The sequence below is a fragment of the Ceratotherium simum genome, chromosome 3 (genome assembly GCF_057802395.1).
Source record: "Ceratotherium simum simum isolate JZ-2026a chromosome 3, ASM5780239v1, whole genome shotgun sequence".
Lineage (NCBI taxonomy): Eukaryota > Metazoa > Chordata > Mammalia > Perissodactyla > Rhinocerotidae > Ceratotherium > Ceratotherium simum.
Window position 1 is genome coordinate 76,089,399 of NC_141902.1, and position 26,418 is coordinate 76,115,816.

General features: G+C 38.2%; 1 protein-coding gene across 10 annotated transcripts in view; it reads right to left on the reverse strand.

Annotated features, from left to right (window-relative positions):
• The window catches only part of LOC147917653 (uncharacterized), a 151,716-nt gene that overhangs the window by 35,560 nt on the left and 89,738 nt on the right, over window positions 1–26,418 (reverse strand). For 5 of the 10 annotated variants that reach the window (XR_015551612.1, XR_015551610.1, XR_015551611.1 and 2 more), the window contains 2 exons: window positions 24,564–24,730; window positions 20,720–20,845 (listed from right to left, as the gene is read on the reverse strand). Coding sequence is in view for 1 of the 10 variants with exons in the window: in XM_087428816.1 (XP_087284942.1) it covers window positions 20,842–20,845; window positions 24,564–24,730 (171 nt within the window). In the remaining 9 variants the exon portion in view is untranslated. Of the gene's footprint in view, window positions 1–1,620; window positions 3,134–9,597; window positions 13,733–18,825; window positions 20,846–24,563; window positions 24,731–26,418 lie in introns of those variants that run through there. The other 5 variants (XR_015551608.1, XR_015551606.1, XR_015551607.1 and 2 more) reach the window with 3 other exon arrangements.

Consider the following 26,418-nt stretch of genomic DNA (forward strand, 5'->3'; position numbering starts at 1 on the left):
TCCTTTATCCTCATAACTGTCCATAAGGCACACCAAAAATTTTTTCTTTCAGTTAGCAAGGCCATCAAATACCTTCACATTACTACTTCAGAGGCATATTACCTCTCCAGCCATATGTCACCATTTAGTTTTTCAGGGACCTTAATTGCCTTTCCCTTCCAAAAAATATCACATTTTTGGAAGTGTGCATACATTGCATTGATGACGTTATGTTGATTGGACCTCATGAGCAGTAATAGCAACTTGTCTAGACTCATTGGTAAGACATTTGTGTGTCGCAGGGTATGGAATAAATCTGACTGAAATTCAATAACTTGCTACCTCAGTGAAATTTCTAGGAGTCCATTGGTGTGAAGATTGTCTAAATATACCTATTAAGGTGAAGTATAAGTTTTTTTCATGTGGCCTCTCCTGTAACCAAGAAAGAGGCACAATGTCTAGTGGGCCGCTTTGGATTTATGAGGCAACATATTCCTCATTTGGGTGTGTTACTCTGGCCTATTCATTGAGCAACCCAAAAATATATTAGTTTTCAGTGGGACCCATATCAGGAAGGGGCCCATATGAGAGAAGGCTTTGGAACAGGTCAAGCCTACTGTTGCTTTGCCACTTGGGCCATGTATTCCAGCAAACCCAGTGATTCTAGAAGAGCCACTGGCAGATAGATATTATATTTTGAGGCTTTGGCTGTCCCTATAAGTGAAGTGCAGGGAAGGCTTTTAGGATGTGGAGCAAAGTCCTGCTATAATCCTCAGATTCCTAGTCTATTTTTGACAAATAAGTCTTGGCCTACTACTAGGCCTACCAGAGACTAAATGCTCGGCCATGGGTCACCAAGTTATTACGTAACTGGTGCTGTTCATCAGAACTGGATGTTATCTGACCCAGCATGTCATAAAGTTGGGAGTGCACTGAAATACTGCATGTTGAAATAAAAGTGGTATATACATGATTGGGCGAGGGCATGCCCTATAGGTATGTAAGTTATACAAAGAGGCCCAAATGCACATGAACCTTACTTTTGCTACAATGTCTTCTCTCTCCCAAGGCACTTACAGCCTCATCCAGAATTCCCTTAGATAAGTTGACAAAGGACGAAAAGATGTGGGGAGAGAAGTCAAGATGGCGGCATAAGCAGACTCTGAACTTACCTCCTCCCATGGACACAGTCAATTTACAGCTACTCATGGAAAAATTACCCCTGAGAGAGAACTGAAAACTGGATAAGAGGAATGCCTGCAACAAACGACAATCCTAATTGAGGTGGAAGAGGCAGAAATTCCCTTCTGGAGAGAAAAAATGCCACCTTCACAAGCCGCAGCGCTTCACGGCTGCCCAGGAGTAGCCCAAAGGTACACAGCCCTCCCTGGAGAAGGAGGGCCCTGAGCCAGGAGTGCTCCCGCTGTAGGCACTTTGTGGACCCAGCACAATCGAGACAAGTGGCATAATATCTGACTTTGCCTGCTACTAAAACATTGAGGAGTACCCCCAGAAAAGCTGTCTCACAAAGAAATTAAAACCGGCTCCTAAAGGGCCTGCGCACAAATCCACCCATTTCAGAAAGCAACCTAAAATCCCCAGAAAGAAAAATGCACAGTGCTTTGGTGAAAAGAGACTCACCTGATAGGCTCTGAGTGCATCTGAGTGAGAGGTGAGACCTCTCCAGGGACTGGGACATTGGCAGCGGCCATTGTTGTGGCCTGATGTGGGCGTGCTGACACAGACGCTGGCAATTGCCATTGGAGTTCTCCCTGGGGCCTGCTAGCCCAGAGTCTGCCCCACCCACTAGAGCACCCATTTAATCCAGCTCAGTCAGGGAAGGCAGTCAACACTAGGGACTAGCCCCACCCAACAACAAGCCCTCAGGCAACTTGTGGGCCTGCATAGATTGGTGACTGGATTCTCTGCAGCCTGGCAACTCGGCCCAATTCAGCGCGGCAGGGCATGCACAAGAAGTGGGTGGAGAGTGTGGGGGCAGTGGTGGAGTGTGTGGGGCTCCCGCCGTGGAGAGACTGGGTCCACTTAAGGAGGTCAGGGTGTGCATACGGGGCAGGACTATGTTGACTGCGTGTGTGGACCTGTGAGAGGCGGGGCTTGTCAGCTGCAGAAAACTTGTGCTTCTCAAAGACCCACATAGGGGGTTTGCCCAACCTTCCAAAGCCTGAAACAATTGGGTGCTCCCGGGCCTGAGGCCAGCCCCACCCAGCTGCAATCCTTAGAGAGCTGACATAAAGGCTGGAGGCTTATAGCCATTGTAAGCCCCTGAGCCTAACAACCTGCCATGCTGGGGGCCTACTCACTTAAAAGAAATACTGCAACACAAATGTGCTATTAGAACTTGCAGCCAACCGTGTTAGGGCACCCTACACACGATAAAGAGACTGAAGTTCCCATAACAACTATAAGCAGCGGAGCATTACAACAGCTGGCCAGGAGCATAGCTAAGCCTCCCTGGGCACCTACAGGGAGAGCAAACATGCCACAACGGAAGGACACATGTAGCCCACATAGGGGTCACTCCTGGAACATTCAGAACTTAGGGAAGCATACTGAGGGACTCATAAGGGATCACTTATATAAGGTCCCCTATCCAAGAGCAGGAGACGTAGCTGACCTACCTAATACATAGACACAAGCACAGGGAAAGAGGCAAAATGCGGAGGCAAAGGAATACATTCCAAATAAAGGAACAGGACAAAACCCCAGAAAAGGAACTCAGAAACACAGAAATGAGCAACCTACCCGAAAGAGAGTTCAAGCAAAGAGTGTTAAGGATGCTCACTGATCTTGGGAGAAGAATGGATAAACTCAGTGAGAATGTCAACAAAGAAATGGAAGATATAAAAAAGAACCAATCAGAAATGAAGAATACAATATTGGAAATGAAAAATTCACTAGAAGGACTCAAAAGCAGAGTAGAGGATACAGAAGAATGGATCTGTGAGCTGGATGAAAGACTAGAAGAAATCACCCAAGCTGAACAGGTAAAAGAAAAAAGAATTAAAAGAGTGAGGACAATCTAAGGGACTCTGGGACAACATCAGGTGCACTAACATCCGTGTTATAGGTTTCCCAAAAGGAGAAGAGAGAGACAAAGGGGCATAGAATCTATTTGAAGTAATAATAGCCGAAAATTTTCCTAACCTAAGGAAGGAAACAGACATCCAGGTACAGGAAGCACAGAGAGCAACAAACAAGATAAACCCAAAGAGGCCCACACCACGACACGTCATAATTAAAATGTCCAGAATTAAAGATAAAGAAAGAATCCTAAAAGCTGCAAGGGAAAGACAAGTTACATACAAAGGAAACCCAATAAGGCTATCAGCTGACTTCTCAGCAGAAACTTTACAGGTTATAAGAGAGTTCCATGATATTTTTAACATGCAAGAAGGAAAAAACTTACAGCCAAGAATAATATACCCCGCAAGGTTATCATTCAAAATGGAAGGAGAGGTAAAATGTTTCTCAGACAAGCAAAAATTAAAGGAGTTTGTCACCAAGAAACAAGTACTACATGAAATGATAAAGGGACTTATTTAAATGCGGGAAAGGAAGACCACAAATAGGAAAAATTATCTATTTCCATGATAAGAGGGTAATGGATACAAATGCACAAAAAAGAAGTTAGATATGATATCAAAAACATAAAGGAGGGAGGAGGGGAGTTAAAGAGTAGAGCTTTCAGACAGAGGTCTAACTAAAGAGACCACCAACTTAATAGAGATTCCTATATACATAGGTTACTGTATATGGACCCCATGGTAATCACAAACCAGATACCTATAATAAATACACAAGAAACTAAGAGAAATTAACACAAACATAATACTAAAGAAAGCCATCAAACCCCCAGGGAAGAGTGCAAGAGAAGAAGAAAGGAACAGAGAAGGACTACTAAAACACTAAGAAAAAATAAAGTTAAAAAATGGCAGTAAGTACATACTTATCAATAGCTACTTTAAACATCAATGGACTAAATGCTCAAATTAAAAGGCATAGTGTGGCTGAGTGGATAAAAAAACAAGACCCATATATATGCTGCATACAAGAAACACACTTCAGACCTAAAGACACTCACAAACTGAAACTGAAGGGATGGAAAATGATACTCCATGCAAATGGCAATGAAAAGAAAGCTGGGGTAGGAATACTCATATTAGACAAAATAGATTTTAAAACAAAAACTGCACAAAGAGACAAAGAAGGGCATTATATAATGATCAAGGGAACAGTCCAACAAGAGGATATAACTCTTGTAAATATCTATACACCCAATGTAGGGGCACCTAAATATATAAAGCAATTCTTAACAGACATAAAAAAGAGAAACAGACAGTAACACAATAATAGTAGGGGACTTTAACACTCCACTTACACCAATGGTTAGATCATTCAAACAGAAGATCAATAAGGAAACGTTGGCCTTAATAACACACTAGAACAGATGGACCTAGTAAATATATACAGAACATTCCATCAAGAAACCAAAGAATACACGTTCTTTTCAAATGCACATGGAACATTCTCCAGGATTGCTCACATATTAGGCCACGAAACAAGTCTCCATAAATTTAAGAAGATTGAAATAATACAAAGGATCTTTTCTGACCACAATGGTATGAAACTAGAAATCAACTATAGGAAGAAATTCAGAAAAGCCACAAATATGTGCAGATTAAACAAAATGCTACTAAACAACGACTGGGTCAATGAAGAAACCAAAGGAGAAATCAAAAAATACCTGGACACAAATGAAAATGAAAATACGACATGCCAGAATTTATGGGATACAGCAAAAGTGGTTCTAAGAGGGAAGTTTATAGCAATACAGGCTTATCTCAACAAACCAGAAAAATCTCAAATAAACAATGTAACAATGCACCTAAAGGAACTGGAAAAAGAAGAACAAACAAAGCCCAAAATCAGTAGAAGAAAGGAAATAATAAAAATCAGAGCAGAAATAAATGAAATAGAGACTAAAAATCAATAGAAAAAGTTAATAAAACCAAGAGCTGGTTCTTTGAAAAGATAAAGAAAATTGACAAACCTTTAGCTAGACTCACCAAGAAAAAAAGAGAGAAGGCTCAAATAAGTAAAATCAGATTTGAAAGAGGAGAAATTACAACAGACACCTCAGAAATACAAAAGATTATAAGAGACTACTATGAAAAGCTATATGCCAACCAATTTGACAATCAGGAAGAAATGGATAAACTCGTAGAATCATACAACATTCCAAAATTGGATCAAGAAGAAATAGAGAATTTGAATAGACCAATCACCAGTAATGAGATCGAAACAGTAATCAAAAACTTCCCCAAAAATAAAAATCCAGGACCAGAAGGCTTTCTTGGTGAATTCTACTAAACATTCAAAGAAGACTTAATACCTATCCTTCTTAAACTCTTCCAAAGATTTGACGAGTGGTGGAAGCTCCCTAACTTATTCTACGAAGGCAACATTACCCTGATACCAAAACCAGATAAGGACAACACAATAAAAGAAAATTACAGGCCAATATCACTGATGAACATTGATGCAAAAATCCTCAACAAAATATTAGGAAACCGCATTCAACAATACTTTAAAAAGATTATACACCACGATCAAGTGGAGTTTATTACAGGTATGCAGGGATGGTTCAACATTCCCAAATCAATCAATGTGATACACCACATTAATAAAATGAAGAATAAAATCACATGTTGATCTCCACAGATGGAGAGAAAGCCTTTGATAAGATACAGCATCCATTTATGATAAAAACTCTGAATAAAATGGGTATAGAAGGAAAGTACCTCAACATAATAAAGGCCATATATGACAAACCCACAGCTAATATCATCCTCAATGGTGAAAAACTGAAAGCTATCCCTCTAAGAACAGGAACCAGACAAGGATGGCTGCTCTCACCACTCCAATTTAACACAGTATTGGAAGTCCTAGCCAGAGCAATCAGGCAAGAGAAAGAAAGAAAAGGGATCCAAATTGGAAAGGAAGAAGTCAAACTGTCATTACTTGCAGATGACATGATTTTATATATAGAAAACCCTAAAGAATCCACCAAAAAACTTTTAGAAGTAATAAACGAATATGATAAAGTTGCAGGACAAAAAATCAACATACAAAAATCAGTTGCATTTCTATACACTAACAACAAAGTAGCAGAAAGAGAAATTAAGAATACAATCAGAAAAAAAGAATAAAATACCTAGGAATAAATTTAACCAAAGAGGTAAAGGATCTGTACACTGAAAACTATAAAACATTGCTGAAAGAAATTGAAGATGACAAAAAAAAAAAAGAAAAAGAAAAAAAAAAGAAATTGAAGAAGACAGAAAGAAATGGAAAGATACTCTAAGCTCTTGAATTGGAAGAATTAACATAGTTAAGATGTCCATACTTCCTAAAGCAATCTATAGATTCAATGCAATCCCTATCAAAGTTCCAACAATATTTTTTACAGAAATAGAACAAAGAATCCTAAAATTTACATGCAACAACAAAGACTCTGAATAGCTAAAGAAAAAGAAAAAAGAACAAAGCTGGAGGTATCAAACTCCCTGATTTCAAAATATACTACAAAGCTATAGTAACCAAAACAGCACGGTACTGGCAAAAAAACAGACACAGAGATCAATGGAATAGAATTGAAACACCAGAAATAAACCCACACATCTATGGACAGCTAATCTTTGACAAAGGAGCCAAGAAAATACAATGGAGAAAGGAAAGTCTCTTCAACAAATGGAGTTGGGAAAACTGGATAACCACACGAAAATAATGAAAATAGACCATTACCTTACACCATACACAAAAATTAACTCCAAATGAATTAAAGACTTGAATGTAAGACCTGAAAATATGAAATTTTTAGAAGAAAACATAGGCAGTACGCTCTTCGACATCGGTCTTAGCAACATATTTTCAAATACCATGTCTGACTGGGCAAGAGAAACAACAGAAAAAATAAACAAATGGGACTACATCAAACTAAAAACCTTCTGCACAGCAAAGGAAACCATCAACAAAACGAAAAGACAACCTAACAATTGGAAGAAGATATTTGCAAACCATACATCTGAAAAGGGGTTAATCTCCAAAATATATAAAGAACTCATGCATGTCAACAACAGAAAAACTAACAACCCTATTAAAAAATGGGCAAAACAACTGTACAGGCATTTCTCCAAAAGATGTTCAACGTCATTAACTATCAGGGAAATGCAAATCAAAACTACAATGAGATATCACCTCACGCCCATCAGAATGGGTATAATTAACAAGATAGGAAACAACAAGTGTTGGAGAGGATGTGGAGTGAAGGGAACTCTCATACACTGCTGGTGGGAGTGCAAACTGGTGCAGCCACTATGGAAAACAGTATGGAGATTCCTCAAAAAATTAAGGATAGGACTACCATACGATCCAGCTATTCCACTGCTGGGTATTTATCCAAAGAACGTGAAAACACCAATATGTAAAGATACATGCACCCCTGTGTTCATTGCAGCATTATTCACAATAGCCAAGACTTGGAAGCAACCTAAGTGCCCATCAAGGGATGCATGGATAAAGAAGATGTGGTATATATACACAATGGAATACTCCGCAGCCATAAGAAATGATGAAATCCAGCCATTTGTGCCAACATTGATGGACATTGAGGGTATTATGCAAAGTGAAATAAGTCAGAGGGAGATGGTCAAATACTGTATGATCTCACTCATTAAGTAGTAGATAATAACAACAACAAACAAACACATAGAAAGAGAGATTGGATTGGTGGTTACCAGAGGGGAAGGGGGGAGGGAGGAGGGCAAAAGGGATAATTATGCACATGTGTGTGGTGATGGATTGTAATTAGTATTTGGGTGGTGAACATGAGAACATGATGTAATCCATGCAGAAATAGAAGTATAATGATGTACACTTGAAATTCATACAATGTTATAAACCAATGTTACTGCAATAAACAAAACATTAAAAAAAGAAAAAATAAAAGATGTGGGCCTGGTTTAATGATGGTTCTACCATACGCAGGCAATGAATTTGGAGAATTATGGCCATACACCCCCTTTCTGGAATATTTCTGAAGGACAGCATTTAAGGGAAGTCCTTTAGTTGGCAGAACTTCAGGCAGTACACCTGGCTGTTCACTTTGCTTAGAAGGAGAAATGGCCAGAGGTGCAATTATATATCTGTTCATGGGTTGTGGCCAATTGGATGGCTTGATGGTCAGGTACCTGAAAGGAATACGATTGGAAAGTTGCTGACGGTGATATTTGGGAAGGAAGTATGTGACTACAACTCTCTCAATGAGCAAAATAACATAAAGATATTTGTGTCCATTGTGTTTGATCACCAAAGGGCAACCTCAGAAAAGCAAGATTTTAATAATCAAGTGGAAAAGATGACACATTCTTTGGAAACCATTCAGCTCCTTCCAGAGATACCTCTGTCATAGACCAAAGGTCTCATTAACAAAGTGGCCATGGTGATAGGGATGGAGGTTAGGCATAGGCTCAACAACACTGACTTCCTCTCACCAAAGCCAATTTCCCAATGTGCCAGCAACAGAGAGCAAGACTAAGTTCCTGATATGGCACCTTTCCCTGAGTTCCCTGGCAGGTTGATTACATTAGACTTCTTTGCTTGTCAAAGGAGCAGTGTTTTTTCCTTATTGGAATACACACTTCCTTGGATACATATTTTCTTTGCCTGCAGGCAATGCTTCAACCAAAACAACCATCTATGTACTTATAGAATGCTTTATCCACTGTCATGATACTCCACACAGCATTGTTTCAGACAAGGAACTCACTTCTCAGCAAAAGAAGTGCAGCAATAGGTCTATGCACATGGAATTCATTCATCATAACATGTTCCCCACCACTCTGAAGCAGCTGATTGACAGAAGGGTAGAGGGGCCTTTAGAAGACTCAATTACAGTGCCAGCTAGGTGGCAATATGGTGCAGGGCTGTGGCAAGGTTCTCCAGGTGGTTGTATTTACTCTGAGTCAGTTTCCAACATATGCTGTTATTTCTCTTATATCTAGAATCATGGGTCCAGGAATAAACGGATGGAAATCAGAGTGGCACCATATTTGCTTCCTGTCCTTCGACTTTATGCTCTTCTTTGACACAGAAGTCTTAGTTCCAGAGGAAGGCGTGCTTCCACCTGGAGACAAAACAATGATTCCCCTGAGTTCCCGTGAATGGAAATTAAGAATGCCACCCAGTCACATCGGGCTCATGCCTCTAAATCAACATGTAAGAAAGGGAGTTAGGGTGCTGGCTAGAGTGATTGATTCTGACTACTGTCAGAGAAAACCCATAGCTGTACAATAGTTAGAACAAGTAAGGATAGATTTATTCGGGACAATTTTAGTAGGGTAAAAGAGTTCTCAGTATTGTACAGGGGTCAATTCTGAAGAAAGCATGGACAAGTAGGAATTTATAGCTATGAACAGCATGAAGCCTGAGGGGGTCATTGGATGGAAAATTGCCACAAGGAAGCCTGAGGGGGTCAGTGGATGGAAAATTACCAGGTGGAAACATGAAGTGTAAGAGGATTTTCGCTAAAACACCTACCAAGATTCTTGCTGAAGAATTCTTGCTGAAAGCAGGCCAGGCTTACCAGGCCAGACATCACCTGGTTGATGGTACAGGATGAGAAACCTGATTAGATATCGAGGGTGATTAGACATGGAGGATGAGAGAGCCCTACTAAACTGACTTAGCAAGATTCTAGTTAAGGACTTTACAAGGAAGTGCACCAATGGGCCTTGGAGAAGTTTCAGGAGCCTTTTTAACGTTTGGTGAAGCAAAGAATCTGTGTCACTACCCAAGGGATACTGGACAACTAAAGAGTACATCTGGAACATAGGATATACCTTATGGTTTCTTTTACTATACATTCCTTGTGATTAAGGTCAATTGAAAGCTACAACAACCCTATCCAAGCAGGACTAATAATGGCCTAGACTATTCAGCAATAAAAGTTTGTTACCTCACCAGATAAAGAACCATGACTAGCTGAGGTGCTTGTTGAGGCAAAGTGAATATAGAATTTGTAATAGGAGAAGGTTGTTTTTAAAACCAGTGACCCAAAAAACCGCTAGTTTTGATTAGGGGCTAGAACAAGAGAAAGCTCTGCAATAGGTCCAGCATGGTGTGCAAACTGTTCTGCCACTTGGGCCACATATTCCAGCAGACCTAACGGTTCTGCTAAACCATTGAAACCTAAACCAGTGAAAGCTAAACCAGTGAAACCTAAAAGTTTCACTGACAGATAGGTATTTTGTTTAGAGCCTTCATCTATCCTTAAAGGTTTATCACAGGGCTGGGTTTTAGGATTTGGAAGAGGCACTGGTATCATCCACACACATCTATACTACTAATGAGAAACAACTTTGATCTGTTACTGGGCCTACCAAAGACTGAATACTTGATCTTAGGTAAGCAAGTTATCATGCAACCTGAGCCACCTATCATGAACTGGGTTTTATGTGAGCAAGAAAGTCATTAAGTTGGGAGTACATTGAAATACTGCACATGCAATGAAAGTGGTATCACATCAAGGCATGCACTGAGCATACAAGTAATTACATAAAGTGGACCAAACGCCTATGGTCCTTAATCCAGCTACACATAATTCATCTCTCCCAGCTTACACCTATCCCATAATGGGGGGTTTCCTATGATCGGTTAACAGAGCGTGAAAAGATTCAGGGCTGGTTTATAGGCAGTTTTGTACCACATGCAGACACCATCTGAAAGTGGAGGGCTGCAACACTATACCCCATCTCTGGGACATCTTGGAGACAGCAGTAAAGGGAATTCCTCCCAGGAAAAGAACATTGGGCAGGGCATCTGATTGTTCTCTTTGCTTGGATGTAGAAATGGCCAGACATTCAATTATGTATGGATTTATGTGCTGCAGCCAACGGTATGGCTTGATAGGGACTTGAAAGGAACATGATTGTAAAATTGGTGACAATGAAATTCGAGGAAGAGTTATGTGGGTAGACCACTCTCAACTGACAAAATAACCTAAAGATATTTGTGTCAATATGAATGGTCACCAAAGGGTGGCCTCAGCAGAGGAGTTCAGTAATAAAGTGGGTAGGATAACATGTTCTGTGGATAAAGGTCAGCCTCTTTCCCCAACTACCCCATTGACCAATGGACTTATGAACAATGTGGCCATGGTGTCAGGGATGGAGGTTATACATGGGTTCAACAACACTGACTTCCACTCACCAAGGCTGAGTGCCCAATCTACCAGCAACAGACAGCAACACTTATCCTCATATGGCACCATCCCATAGGGTGATCAGCCAGCTTCCTGGTGGCAGGTTGATAACACTGAACTTCCAGCTTCTATCATGGAAGGGGGTGCATTTTGTCCTTACTGGAATATACACTTATTCTGGATATGAATTTGCCTTCTCTGCATGCAATTATTCTTGCAAAAGTACCAAATGTACACTTACAGAATGTCTTATCCACTGTCATGGTATACCATTCAGAATTGTTTCAGTTCAAGGAACTCATTTCATAGCAAAAGAAGTGTGGGAATGTGCCTATGCACATGGAATTCCCTGGTAATATTCCCCAAGTTGCCCATCATTCTGAAGCAGCTGGCTTGATAGAACTGTAGAAGGGCCTTAAGAAGACTCAACTACATAGCCAGTTGGTGAACATATGTTACAGGGCTGTAGCAAGATTCTCCAGTAGGCTGTATATGTTCTGAATCAGCAATCAATATATGCTATTTTTTTATGTATCCAGAATTCATGTGTCCAGGAATCAAGGGGTGGAAATGGGAGTGACATGTTTTTTTCTTTTTATTCCTTTGACTTTATGTGCTGCTAATCTAGAGGTCTTAGTTCCAGAGGAAGCAATGTTTCCACCAGGAGACAAAACAATGATTACCCTGAATGGAAATTACAACTGCCACCTGACCACATCGATGTTGCTCATACATCTGAATAAACATGCAAGGAAGGGAGTTTGGGTGTTGACTATAGTGATTGATTTTGACCACTGTCAGAGAAAACCTATAGCTGGACAATAGTTAAAATAGTAAAAACAGATTTATTCAGGTCTATTTTAATAGGGTAAAAGAGTCCTCATTATTGAACAGGGGTCAATTCTGAAGACAGCACGGGAAAGTAGAAATTTATAGACAAGAAGCCTAAGGGGATCAATGGAAGGAAAATTACTAGGACAAAACATGAAGCATATGGGGACTTTTGCTAAACATCCTAACAGGATTTTTGCTAAAGAGAAGCCAGGCTTACCAGATATCACCTTGTTGGAGGATGAGAAACTTGATTAAATGTCAAGAGTGGTCAGACATGGAGGATGAGACACTCTTGCTAAACTGACTTCACAGAGTCCCTGCTAAAGATTTTACAAGGAAATGCACAGACGGTCCTTGGAGAAGTTTCATGAGCCTGACCAATGTTTGGTAAAGAAAAGTATTTACCACAATACTGTTCAAAAAAATGAAGAGACATTCTTTTTTCCATAGAACAATATCAGTCCATTTCTCATTTGGTCACATTTTGTTCATTAAGGACTTGCTGAATCTTTTGGTGATATTTAATACTAGAGAGTATGCTTTATGGTGCTAGCCATCAAGCATTTAATGAAAGGGAGTTTCTATGAAAATAACATAAAAATAAAAATTAATTTTAAAAACCCAATTTCTAATTCCAGAGGGCAGTATGGTGAGACGATTTCTAGCTGTTGGGTTCAAAGTGTCTTTTTAGATGGAGAAGTGAGGGCAGCAGTGACAATCCAATGGATTTCCTGGTTTGCAGTTTCATGTCTGTGGTGATGGCATTGGGTGTCCCAGTGAACTTTCTGAATGACCCACACAGTAACAGGCATGAAGTTTGCCCATATGTGATCTGTTGTGGTGATTTCCCTGACGCTCATATTAAGTCATATAGCTTCAACTTGCAGAGCTTTGAGAAAAGGGTGGTTTTATTTCTCAATGTTTCCAAGTCAGAAGGGATAAAAATTTGAAATGTTAATTTGGAGAGGTATAGCCAGGTATTGGAGGAAACTAGAAGAATTCAGTCTTTGGCATTGACTGGTAAAATGTGCAAGATGGAAACGAACAGGGCACATTACAGATTGGATTGAAACATAATTTTTCTCTCTACAGTCACCTCCATTCAATCATATATAATCAAAGTAAAGCTAATTTGTTTGCAAAATAATTCTAATCTCATTAGTCTTGGTCTGATTATTTACATAAGTGCAGCAAATATAGTGATTGGCCATATAGATCTCTTGAGTTTCCTTTGCTAAAACTTTTCATAAGGAACCTCAGATTTTAGTTTTCAAAGCCTCTTGAGGCTAGGAAGACAAGCCAAGTCTTTGCGACCAGATTGTGCCTGCAATACCTACAGATTTTGGTAAATACCTCTCTTTTTGGAATGCCAAAAATATGCTGTGATTCCTGTGCCTGTCAGGAGGTGACCTTCCTTACTAACCGGTAAGGTGGGAAACTCTATAAGACAGGTACAGGCTGGTTTTTCCAAGTAGAGTTTATAAGCATTGGCTCTTTAAAGTCAACTCTAGTTCATTTAAGCTATCTGGTCATATCTGATTCTATGCATATAATTCTCAAATACACCATTCCAGTCAAAGCCTTGGTAATATAACCAATGTTTCCAATTGTGCCCTGCTACAAGGGAACAGATTCTTATTGAACTTATGTAAATAATTATACTGATATAAAAATAAGAATACTCAGTAAGAGTTTTTGAATTCTGGAAAGATCAGTTAGGGAGAAAAAGGAATTGTTTAATTTTTGTTCATAAAGGTATACTTTATCAAATTGCTATAAGTTACATAATGCTTAAGAGAAAAAAATCCTTCTATATGGAAAGCAAAATATTTAAAAACCAGCAATGCTTAAACAAAAAGTAATAAAAATTATAATAATCCTATCTGTTCATTCAGCACAATGTAATTAATTCTTGTTCTGCTAGAAATTGGCTTAGTGATTTTATGAATCTGTCAGCTTTTTCATTATTTCTGGAAATACTTAGTCTAAATCATGGTATAAAAGTTATTCAACTGTTACCATCATGGAGCATTCTTCCCTGTAGCTGATTGTAAACTTTCAGAGAAGACTCAAAGCAAAACAATAACTGTCTGTGAATGACAGATGACTTAAACGGCCATAGTTAAACTTCTGATGAGTGTTCATGGAATAAGAAAAAAAATCTTATTTCTATGGTATACAATTTAAACATAACTATACATTGAACTATACTGACACATTTCTGTGAACTTGATACAATTTCTGGAACACCTGTATTTAGTAGCATATATTCACATATATATATATATATATAACCTAAGAATGTTTATCATCACTTCTTATTTTACAATGCTTTACAATGCTATATAATTTCATATACCAAAAAAATCTCAATAGTTTAGTATTTTCCTTTTACAAGGTGAGAGACAAATACTTTGAAATTTTCCAGGGGCACTCTGGGAAATCTCAAAGTTAATTTGGGATCAAAAAGACTTCATTTAGAATTTGATTTTGGGAAGTGGTTTAAAATATCAGAGATTTGAACATGACTAACTAGGATCACAGGTCACTGTGAAATGATACATAATTATCCAATTAACCAAAGTGGCAATTAAAATATTTCAGAGGCAAATACAGAAAGTCACATAGTTTTTAACATCTAGCTGTTTTAGTATTGATAAGACTTGGTTTTCTTTTGTAATCAGTGACCTGTTAAAGATAATATGAAGTAGAAGAAATTATTTTAAGACACAAAATCCTGTTTTCCCATAATAGGAAAAGGAAAATATTTTTTACAATTTCTTATAAAGACTGCACCAATAATTTAAGAAAAGTTTGTTTTTGTAGCAGAAAGAGAGAATCCGATTCTAGTTTTGCATCACTATACTAATAATTTTAAGGCTAATTAAAAAAATTATACATAAATCCATCCCAATTTTAGCCAGCTTTCACTACACAAGATAAGATTCCTTTTCCAAGACTCCTTCCCCATATTCCTTATACAACTTCTTTTCTTTTATACATTCAGTTTTTGTCTTATTTTTGTCCTCTTTCTCATTCTGGAACAACCACTCATTCTATGTTAGGATACAATTATTCCTTTTCTCTTCATACCTTTCCTTATCAAAAAGATCTCCTACTTTCCCTATGTTAGATGTTTTTTCTTTACCCTTATTAGTTCTTGTAGTTTCATTTACATATATTGATTAGAATTCTAATAGTCTCCTTTATTTTACAAAGGAAACTAGGAAGTAAGTAATTGTTAACTCTCTGGCACATACTATCATTCTGGAGCAAATTTATGAATACATCATAATTTTCTAGAGGCATATGCCTTTTACAGAGTATAGTTTCTCATGTTTAGAAATAGACCCAAATATCTAGCTTCTCTATACCAATAAAAACAAGATGGAGTCTAAAAGTACAAACTTCTAGTTATAAAATAAATAAGTCATGGGAATATAATGTACAAAATGGCAACTACAGTTAATAAAACTCTATTGCATATTTGAAAGTTGCTAAGGGAGTAAATCTTAAAAGTTTTCATCACAAGAAAAAAATTCTGTAATTATGTATGGTGATGAACTTTTTTTTTTTTTTATAATTTTATTTATTTTTCCCCCAAAGCCCAAGTAGATAGTTGTATGTCATAGTTGCACATCCTCCCAGTTTCTGCACGTGGGACGTGGCCCCAGCATGGCCAAAGAAGCAGTGCATCGGTGCACGCCCGGGATCTGAACCCAGGCTGCCAGTAGCGGAGCGCGCGCACCCAACCGCTAAGCCACGGGGCCCGCCCTGGTGATGAACTTTAATGAGACTCATTGTGGTGAACATTTTGCAATATACACAAATATCAAATCATTATGCTGTACACCTGAAACTAAAACCAGGACATTGGAACAAAATTATTATAAAAAGAATAAAAAATTTAAATATTAATTACCCTAGACTTCTAATAATAGACAAATATATCCCAAAATGCCTAGGAGACGACTTGCATTCTTTCTCCGTCCTTGGAAGATGTAAATATTACCCCGTCCTTGAAACGTAAGCACCCCGGATTTACCTGAGGCTGAAAAAAAGGAAAGGGGGAGACACTTTTTAAAATACAAACTGCTATACAAGCTCCCTTGCCCAAAATCTGGTCCACAGCTTCCATAAGATTACTTGTCAAGAACAAATACAAATCTTAAAAGTCTTGTCCGAGCCAGCCCTGATGGCCTAGTGCTTAAAGTTCGGCACTCTCACCACTTCGGTGGACCAGGGTCATTTCCCAGTTGTGGAACCACACCAGCAATCTGTCAGTTGCCATGAGGTGGTGGTGGGTCACAAAGAAGGACTAGAAGGACTTATAACTAGGATATACAGCCATGCCCTGGGGCTTTGGGGAGGAAAAGAAAAAGAGGAAGATTGGCAACAGATGTTAGCTCAGGGTGAATCTTTCCCTGTAAAAAGATAAAAAATTTTTTTCACCAATATTAGTAAAAAGCTTTAACCTTCTGGGCAGACAAACTTATCTGTGTCATAAACACAATTTAGATACAAATGTTAATTTTAAACTAGTGAGTTTTGTATTATTATACCTGATTCATGGCTAAAATTTTAGAACAAAAGCTGTAAGGTCTCTACATTTATCTGTATGTTTATGTATGTCTATGGATATATCTTATGTATATGTGATATTTTTCTATGTCTGGATGATATTGTCAAAATTAATTTGTAAAAAAGCTCTATTTAATTTGCTTATGAAAAAATAAGTACTTATCAAATTAAATATTTCTAAACTCTCAAAAATATAATTGAAACTAACCCAAATGCTTTTCAAGTTCATGTGATCTGAAATAATCTTTGGTAAATTAAAGCTAGTTTAAATTTGTTGGTTTAATTAAAACAGTCATGTCTTCAGAGTTACCGGCATTGAATATAATGCAAACATATACATTTTATTCTACCTGGTTTTATTAGTCAAATAAGCTCGTGTTATCTGTTACAAAATTTTAAGCAAGAAAATAACTTAAGATGCCGGCTAGCTGCTTTAATATTTCATGAAATTCTCATGAGTAATCTAAATGTGATTGTTAAGGACAAGTGAACTAAGTAGATATAAGTGGGATAAAAGTTTATAAGTAAACTTTTCAACAATAATTATGTTTAATGATATGCCCACTTAACAAAATAGTTACCCAAATCTTTTTGGTAACTTAAAACCTTACAGTTTTGCTAAGTTAACTGGTGGAAATTCATTGAATATTCAGATAATTTCCAAATAATATAAAGTACTAAAACATTAATTACTGAACATAGGTTTACCCACTTGTGGTTTCTTATTATAGAGAAAATAAAGATATTTGGGTCAATCAGTAAACACGTCTTGTACCACATTAAAAAAACATACTATGAGAAAGCATATGGTTTTAGAAATAAACTGTACTCATAGATTTGCCACTCTAGAGCAAGCTGGTGTAACAGTTCACAATTGCTTACTTCTTAGTTTTCACTAGAAGTTAGGCATTCTAAGGGTTAAGAATTCTAATTAATATAAGCAATTAAAACTACTAAAAATAAAAAGGGGAACATCTCTATGCAAGAAAAGTAGGATGTGTTTTGGCTAAGAAAAGGTATGAGTTATGGATATGTATTTTTGTTAAGGGATATTAAAGCAATTTTATCCTACAGTAGAACTGGTTGTTTCAGAATAGAAAGAGGGGAATGATGGGCAAACTAAATGGAGATAGAAAGTTGAGGAGAGAGAGAGAGAACTTTACCTTGTGGAGTTAAGATGGCTAAAAATGGAATAAATTTATTACAAGGTTTTTTTTTTTTTAAAGAAAGCTTTAACAAAGAGTGGACTTGGGCTGGCCCCGTGGCTTAGCAGTTAAGTGCACGCACTCTGCTACTGGCGGTCCGAGTTCGGATCCCGGGCACACACTGATGCACCGCTTCTCTGCCCATGCTGAGGCCGCGTCCCACACACAGCAACTAGAAGGATGTGCAACTATGACATACAACTATCTATTGGGGCTTTAGGGGGGAAAGAAAAAAGGAGGAGGATTGGCAATAGATGTTAGCTCAGAGCCGGTCTTCCTCAGCAAAAAGAGGAGGATTATCATGGATGTTAGCTCAGGGCTGATCTTCTTCACAAAAAAAAAAAGAGTGGACTTACGTAAAACTAGAACTTAAATATATAATGTATAATCTTTTTCACCTGATAAAAGGACAAAGTTTTCTTGAACCATTGGTATTCTCTTGATAAGACTGTGAAAGGTATTTCTTTACCTTTTAAGTAATCAGCCTAGAAAAAAAAAGATTCTGTGTTTTATCAAAATAGTTTTCTGTGCTTCATGTTGTATTTATCAGGTCTTTGATAATTAAAATAGTTTTCTCTATTAAAAGAGCTAAAGCTTTTTAAAACTATGTAACTTTCTGTATTTGTCTGTGAAGTCTTTAATTGTCATTTTGGTTAAATGGATAACTAAGTATTGTTTCACAGTGACCTATGATTCTTTTTAATCAAGTGTTTTAAAACCTTCTGATATTTTTGACAAACTTCCCAAAAATAAAATTCTAAATGAAGCCTTTTGACCTCAAACTAACTTTGAGATATTCCAGAGGGTTCCTGGAACATCTCAAAAGATTTGTTCTCTCTCCTTATAAAAAGAGAAATGAGAAACTAATTAGGCTTATTTAATATGTTAAATTACATAGGAAGCATTGTCAAATAAGAAGTGATGCTAAACTTTCTTTAGGTTGTATTTGTCCAGGCATATTTTATTAATATAAATGCTACAGAAATTGTACAAAATTCTTAAAAATCTGATATGTAATTTCACCAGTCATAATTCCAGTTATCATTTTAAAATGTTGTACATCACAGAAACAACAAATTTCCTTGTCAATTGCATTACAATGACCTCTCATAAGATCTTTAACCATGGCCATTAAATCTTTTGTCATTTACAGACAGTTAGTTTTACTCTGATGCTTTTGCAAAAGTGTTTCTGCAAATGTGCTTCATCTTCAAGGAGACTTATGGAAAGGACTTTCACAAGTACAGGAGTCTGATAACATTCAGCTCATAGCACTGAGCTGGGTAAGAATTTACAGAACACTGAAAAGAATGGGATGCATGAAACTGCTAACAAAAGATTAAGAGCAACAAGAATAAATTACATGGGACCAAATGAACTGATGAGGAGGATTATAATTTTTATGACTTTTTTTAAAAAAAATTGTTGGTTCTTCAATATTTTGTTTTTTCCAGACTTAAGGAAACCTTTTCTCTCAAGAGATCTACGAATTACAGCAATTTGGTAAAGTGTAACTTTGTGAACAGAGATGAAACAATTCCTTTTTCTCTCAAACTGATCCCTGCAAAATTTGGGAACAGTGAGTATTCTTATTTTCATGGCAATATAATTATTTGTATAAGTATAACAAAAATCTGTTCTCCTTGTTACAGAACACAATTGGAAACATTGGGTATATTACCAAGGCTGTGACTGGAGTGTCATATGTGAGAGAGATGTGCATAGACTCAGATATGACCAAACAGCTTTAAGGAACTAAAGTTGACTTTATGCATCCAATAAAGTGCATTGGAAAACAAGCCTGATAAATTGCTTACCAGGTGAGAAAAAAGTTCATTTCCTGGCAGGCTTAGGAACCTCAGCGTACTTTGGAGACCTCAAGAAGAGAGGAATTTACCCAATTCTATAGGCATTACAGGAGAAGTCTGATGGGAGTCCTTGGCAGGGCTTCCTAGCCTCCAGAGGCTTTTAAAAGTCCAATCTGAGATTACTTACAAAAAGTCCCAGCAAAGCAGACTTTAAAGAGCCTGTAATACTCAATCACTATTCTTACTGCACTTATGCAAAAAATCAGGCCAAGTTTAATGAGACTTTACTTTGTAAACAAATTAGTCTTAAACTGATTAACTCTGATAGAAATGGGGGTAACTGTAGAGAGAAAAAATTGTGTTTCAAAGGAAAACTATAGTAAATCATTGTGGACATCAGATTCTAGTCCTGTTAATTGTCTTTGAGGTTTTGTTTTCTACCTATAAGCTAGATTGGATCCTGAACTCTTTTAAGTTATTCCAATATCTGGCTACAAATCTCCAAACTAATGTTTCCAATTAGTCCCCCACTTTTCTGAATTGTAACCATTGACAACTAAATCTGCCCTCTTCCTGAAACCATGCAAGCTAAAGTTAGACAACTAGATATAAACTTCAGAGAAATCAACACAATATCTAGGGTATGGGCAATCTTCACACTTGTTGTTATCCACTCAGAAAGATCACTAGAGACATTTAAAATTAAACCAGGAAAATTTGTCAGATTCTCACTGCCTGCTCTCACTCAAAGAAGGGGTTTTCAGTCCACTGAGAAGCTCCTATTTCATAACTAATGATATCTTTAAATTTATGAACAGAGAAACTTGAGCCTTTAACCCAGCTTGTGCTTGCCTAGGACTCTAACCTAGTTTCTTATAAACAGAGAAACCTAGCACTCTGACCCAGTATCTGTTTGTCTGGGACTCTAAGCTAGATTCTAAAGAATATTAAAATATCTTAAATGTCAGAATCTGTCCCTACCAGTTACAAAGGATATTTGTCCGGATCAATGGTTTAGGAGTTGGACTCACCAAAGAATCCCGATGAATCAGTCAAGAATGAAAACAAAGTCTTTAAAGCTGTATACTTAGGGTCCTAGGTGAGAACTCCCAGGATCCAGTGATGAATCTTTTCCTTTCTGCGTCACAGTACCTTAACTGTCAAAAATAAACCAGAAATGAACAGTGGTTAAAGTCATAAAAATGGATATCACTCAAGACTATTGCAACAGCAGAACAAAGAACTCAGTGTAGAATGGGGCTTAATTCTGCATACATAATGGGAAATTGGGAATTTACAACCAAGGGGACTCGTGCATGTCAGTGGATGGAATATTACTAAGAGGAATAATTGATGGTAAGGAGGATTCTGGCTAAACTGATCTAAGAGGATTCTTGATGAAGACAGGCCTGGCTGATCAGTAATCATCTGTTGGATGGTGGAAGATGAGAAACCTGATTAGATATCAAGGGTCATCAGACATGGAGGATGAGAGACACTTGCTACATTGACTTAATAGGTTCTTGCTAAGGATATTACAAGGAGGTGCATAGATAGTCCTAGGATAAGGTTATGGAGCCTGACTCATGTTTGATGAAACAAAGAATCTTGGTAACTACAAAAGGGAAATGGACAATGACTACAATAGAGGTAAGGAAATATTATATCTGGAATACAGAACATCCCTTAAGGTGTCTCTTGGTATTACAATGCCCTGTGATTAAGTTCAATGTGACCCTGCAACAATCAATTCCCAGAAAAACTGGTATGGCCCAGAACCTTCAGGAATAAAAGTTGGGGTCCCAATCAGATAAAGAAACACAACCAGATGAGGTGCTTGCTGAGGCAAAGACAATACAGAATGGGTAGCATAAGAAGGTAGATATAAATACCATTGTTGACATCACGACCAGTGACTGAAATGAGGACTGTAATTGTCATGAGTATTTTCTCCTCATTTCATTGAAAATACATTTGTGTGTATACATACATATATTAAGCAAATATCTTTGTTTTCAATCTTCTCTGATTTCCTTATCATGCAACACGAGATATATTAAATTTATATGATATAAAATACAAGCAATACACTTTTATTGTCCTACCTCAGGGGTATATCAACTCTGCAACCCTGTCACAATCTAGTTTGCAGGTATCTTGATTGCATTTCCCTTCCACAAGATATCACACTGGTTTATTACATTGATGACCCTATGCTGAGTGGACCTAGAGAGCAGGAATAGCAACTACTCCAACTTATTGGTAAGACATTTGCATGGCAGAGGGTGGGGAAGAATTCCAGCTAAAATTCAGGGGCCTTTTACCCAGGAGCCACAGTTATGGGGCTTGTTCAGATATCTCTTTTAAAGTGAAGGATAATTTGCTGCTTTTGGACCCCTAAAGTCAAGAAAGAAGCACAATACCTGGTGGCTCACTTTGGATTTGGAGGCAAAATATTGCTCATTTGGAGTTGTTACTCTGCCTCATTCCTAGAGTAACCCAAAAAGCTCATAGTTTTGAGTGGGGCCTGGAACAAGAGAGGGCTCTGCAACAGGTTCATGATGCTATGCAACCTGATCTCTCACTTGGGTCATTTATCCCAGCAGACTCAATGTTTCCTAAAGTTTTATAGACAAACAGGAATGCTCTTTGGAGACTTTGGCAGCCCCTATAGATGAATGGATGTACAGACATTTAGAATTTTGGAGCTAGGTCTTGCCATCATCCAAAGATATCTACTCTCCTTTTGAAAAACAGCTCTAGGCCTGCTACTGGGTTTAGAGAGACTGATGCTTGACAATGGGCCACCAAGTTACCATGTGACCTGAGCTGCCATCATGAACCGAGTTTTATCTGGCTCACTAAATCATAAAGTTGGGCATGCACAGCAAATCTCCATCATTAAATAAATGTGGTATATGTGTGATTGGGACCAAGCATGCAATGAAGGCACAAGCAAGTTACATGAAGAATTGGTACAAATGCCCATGATCCATACTCCTGCTACACTACCTGTCTCTCCCAGCCTACACCAATCCCACAATGGGGAGTTAATTGACAGAGGAAGAAATGACTCTTTCCTGTTTTACAGATGGTTCTGCATGATATGCATGCACAACCCAAATAGGGACAGACACAGCACTACAGCCCCTCTCTGGGATATCCCTGAAGGATGGTGGTGAAAGGAAATCCTCTCACTGGGCAGGAATTCGGGTAGTGCACTTGGTTGCTCACTTAAATGGCCAGATTGTGATTATATAATGATTCATGGTCTATGGCCAATAGTTTTGCTAATAGTAGGGACTTGAAAGGAACAGGATTGGCAAATTGGTAACAGTAAAATTTAGGGAAGATGTATGTGGACAGACCTCTTTCAATGGGCAAAAAACCCCACATGAACATCTTCGTGTTCCATGTCAATGCTCACTAAAGGCTGATTTTAGCAGAGGAGAATTTCAATAATCAAATGGATAGAAGCACACGTCTGTTGATCCCAGTCTTTCCCTTTCCCCAGCTTCTCCTGTCATTTCCCAACAGGATCATGAAAAAGTGGTGATGGTAGCAGGTGAAGTTATACATGGGCTCAGCACCATGGGCTTCCACTTACCAATTCCCTGTTAACAATCCGCCAGTGGTGAAGAACAACCCTGAATCTCTGATATGGCAACATTCCTGAGGGGTTCAGGCAACTCCCCAGTGGCAGATTGATTACATAAGACTGCTTCCATCACGGAAGAGTCAATGTTTTGTCCATACTGCAATAGATTTTTATTCTGGATAAGGGTTTGCATTTCCTGAATACAACGCTTTTGAGAAAACTGACACTATAGATTTACAGAATGCCTTATGCACTCTCATAGTATCCTACACAGTGTTGCTTCAGATCAATGAGCTTGCTTCACAGAAAAAGCAGTGTGGTGATTGTCCCATGCTTGTGGAATTTATTATCTTACCATGTTCCACACCATCCTATAACAGCTGACTTGATAGAATGGTGGGATGACCTTTTAAAGACACAATTACAGTGCCAGTTATGTGGCAATATGTTGCAGGGCTGTGGCAAGGTTCTCTAGAAGTCTGTATAAGCTCAGAATTAGTGACCAATGTTGTGCTGTTTCTCTTATAGCTGTGATTCACAAATCCAGAAATCAAGGGGTAGAAATGGGAGCAGCACCACTCAATATTATCCTGTCTTCCACTAGTCACATTTTTGCTTCCTGTTCCCATGACTTTATGTTCTGCTGACCTAGAGGTATTAGTTCTAGAGGAGGGAATGCTTCCACTGGCAGACAAACCAATAATTCCCCTAACTGGAAGATAAGATGTCCACCTGGCCACTTTTACCTCTCACGCCTCTGAATCAACATGTAAGCAAAAGATTGACTGTGCTGGCTGGGGTGATTGATTCTGACTACTTTTAGAGACAATCCATAGTTGTACACTAGTTAAAGTGGTAAAAACAGGTTTATTCAGGACTTTTGAAATAGGAGAAAAGAGAACTCAGTATAGAACAAGACTTAATTCCAAATACAGCATGGATAAGTAGGAAGTAACAGTGAAGGAATCTGGTGGAGGACACTGTTTGGAAAATTACTAATAGGGAACATCAAGGATAAGGTGGTTTCTGGCTAATCTAACTGAAAAAGATTCTTGCTGATGACAGACCAGGCTCATCAGATTTCACCTGGTGGGTGTTAGAGAAAGAAACCTGATTAGACATGGAGGGTTATCAGATATGGATGATGAGGGACTCTTGCTAAACTGACTTAGCGTGGTTCTTTCTAAGGTTTTTACAAGGAAGTGCACAGATGGGCATAGAAAAGTTTCGGGAGCCTGACTAAAGTTTGGTCAAGCAAAGAATCTTTGCCAGCTCACCTCCTGTTCAATAAAAAAAGACATTCTTCTTGCCTTTGAACAATACAGGTCCACTTCTTCTTCACCTTTTGTTTCTTAAGGACCTGCTGAATCATCTGTTGAGACTTGGTAGCAGTGGGTATTTGCTGGGTGGTGCTAGCAGTCAGGTATTTAATGAAGGGGAGTTTCTATAAAAATAAAATAAAAAAAGATTAATGGTTAAAAACCTCATTTCTGATTCCAGAGGGCAGACAGACAAGAGGTGTTATAGATGTTGGGCTTAAAGGATGTTAAGATGGTGGAGTGAGGATAGCAGTGGCAACCCAATGGATTTCCTAGTTTGCAGTTTGAATGTGGTGATGGCATCAGATACACTAGTGAACTTTCTAAGTGGCTCACACAGCATCACGCAGGAAGGTTGCCCAAACTATATCTTTTGTGGTGATCTTCTTGAAGTTTATACTATTTTGTCCAGCTTTTTGCAGGGCTTTGGGAAAAGAGCAGTGTTATTTCTCAATGATTCCAAGCCAGATGTGAGAAAATGTGGAAAAGTTAATTTGGAGAGTTGTAGCCAGACATTGGAGGAAACTGGAAGAAATCAGCGTTTGGCAAGAATTGGTAAAACATACAGAATGAAACCTACAAGAATAAAAATAATAATAGTTTCCCCTGAGACAGTTGTCACCTATGACTAGACTCAACTCAAGGTAGGCCTCAAAAGGTGACAAAGCGTGACCCATGAGGTGGTACATTCCACTCCAAAATAACTACTTGAGTTTTCTAATTCATACAAGCAGAAATCTGGGGAATATGTGTGGGAATGGATATTAAGGATGTGATAATGGTAGAAAAAACACAAAGTTTTATCAGGCCTAATTTCTTGATATAGACTCACTACTCATAGATTCTGCATTTAATGTTGCAGCACAGGAAGTTAGAAAGTACACTATCACTTTCCAAGAATGGTTGGCTTAAACATGGATCAAAAGATGTCCACCATAAGTGAAATGGAAATGCCCAATCTCCCTTGGTTTAATGTAGAGGAAGGGTTCAAAAGCTTAGCGAGATAGGAATGCTAAAACGAATTTGTCATTTAAAACCTACTCATCCACTGTGGGAGTGTCCAGAAAACACATCTTTAATTAATACTTTAAGAATAAATTTGGAATTGGAACCCCAGCATCCTTGAAGAGCTTCGTGATTGCTCTTCTTCTGAGGTCATAGAGCATGAACCACAGTCACTCAATGGGAAAATCTAAATGCACTGGGAATAATTGGAAGCTGGGGTGTAGGCGCTAAGTGTACTCACTCAACCAGAAAAATAAGGTAGGTGTAGTTACTATAACGGACAGCAGAGTCAAATCAGCAATCAGAATAGTCTCACTTGCACAGACTTATGGTGTTGGCAAGTTAATCATGGTGTTACTAGCAGTGAAAGAGATAGGAAACCTACTAAATTCTTACCTACTAAATTCTTAAATTCTTACTGCTTATACTTGATTTCTATAAGCAGAAAAGTTCTAGGTCAAATGAACAGGTCTAACTTGATAATAAAAAGAGTGAGTCACAGCCCCTCAATCAATCTCAACTTGAGCCAGTTTATACACCCAGAACCCCCTGAATGAAGGGGAGACAAGGTCCCCTTGAGGAAAGGCCAAATGCAAGCCATTCGAACTGTCTCTGCCAAGGAAAAAAGGGACACAGAGTATCATTGTTCTGTTTACTACTGTAAATAGAGTCATTAGCCCTTATATCTAATCATATTATAGGGCCCATTATAAGGAAGCAAGGAAGCAATTCAGAAAACTCATCTTTAAATTCTGTACCTCTAGAACCCCTCTTAGTACCAATATCTATATTAGTTAGAGTCTCCTGA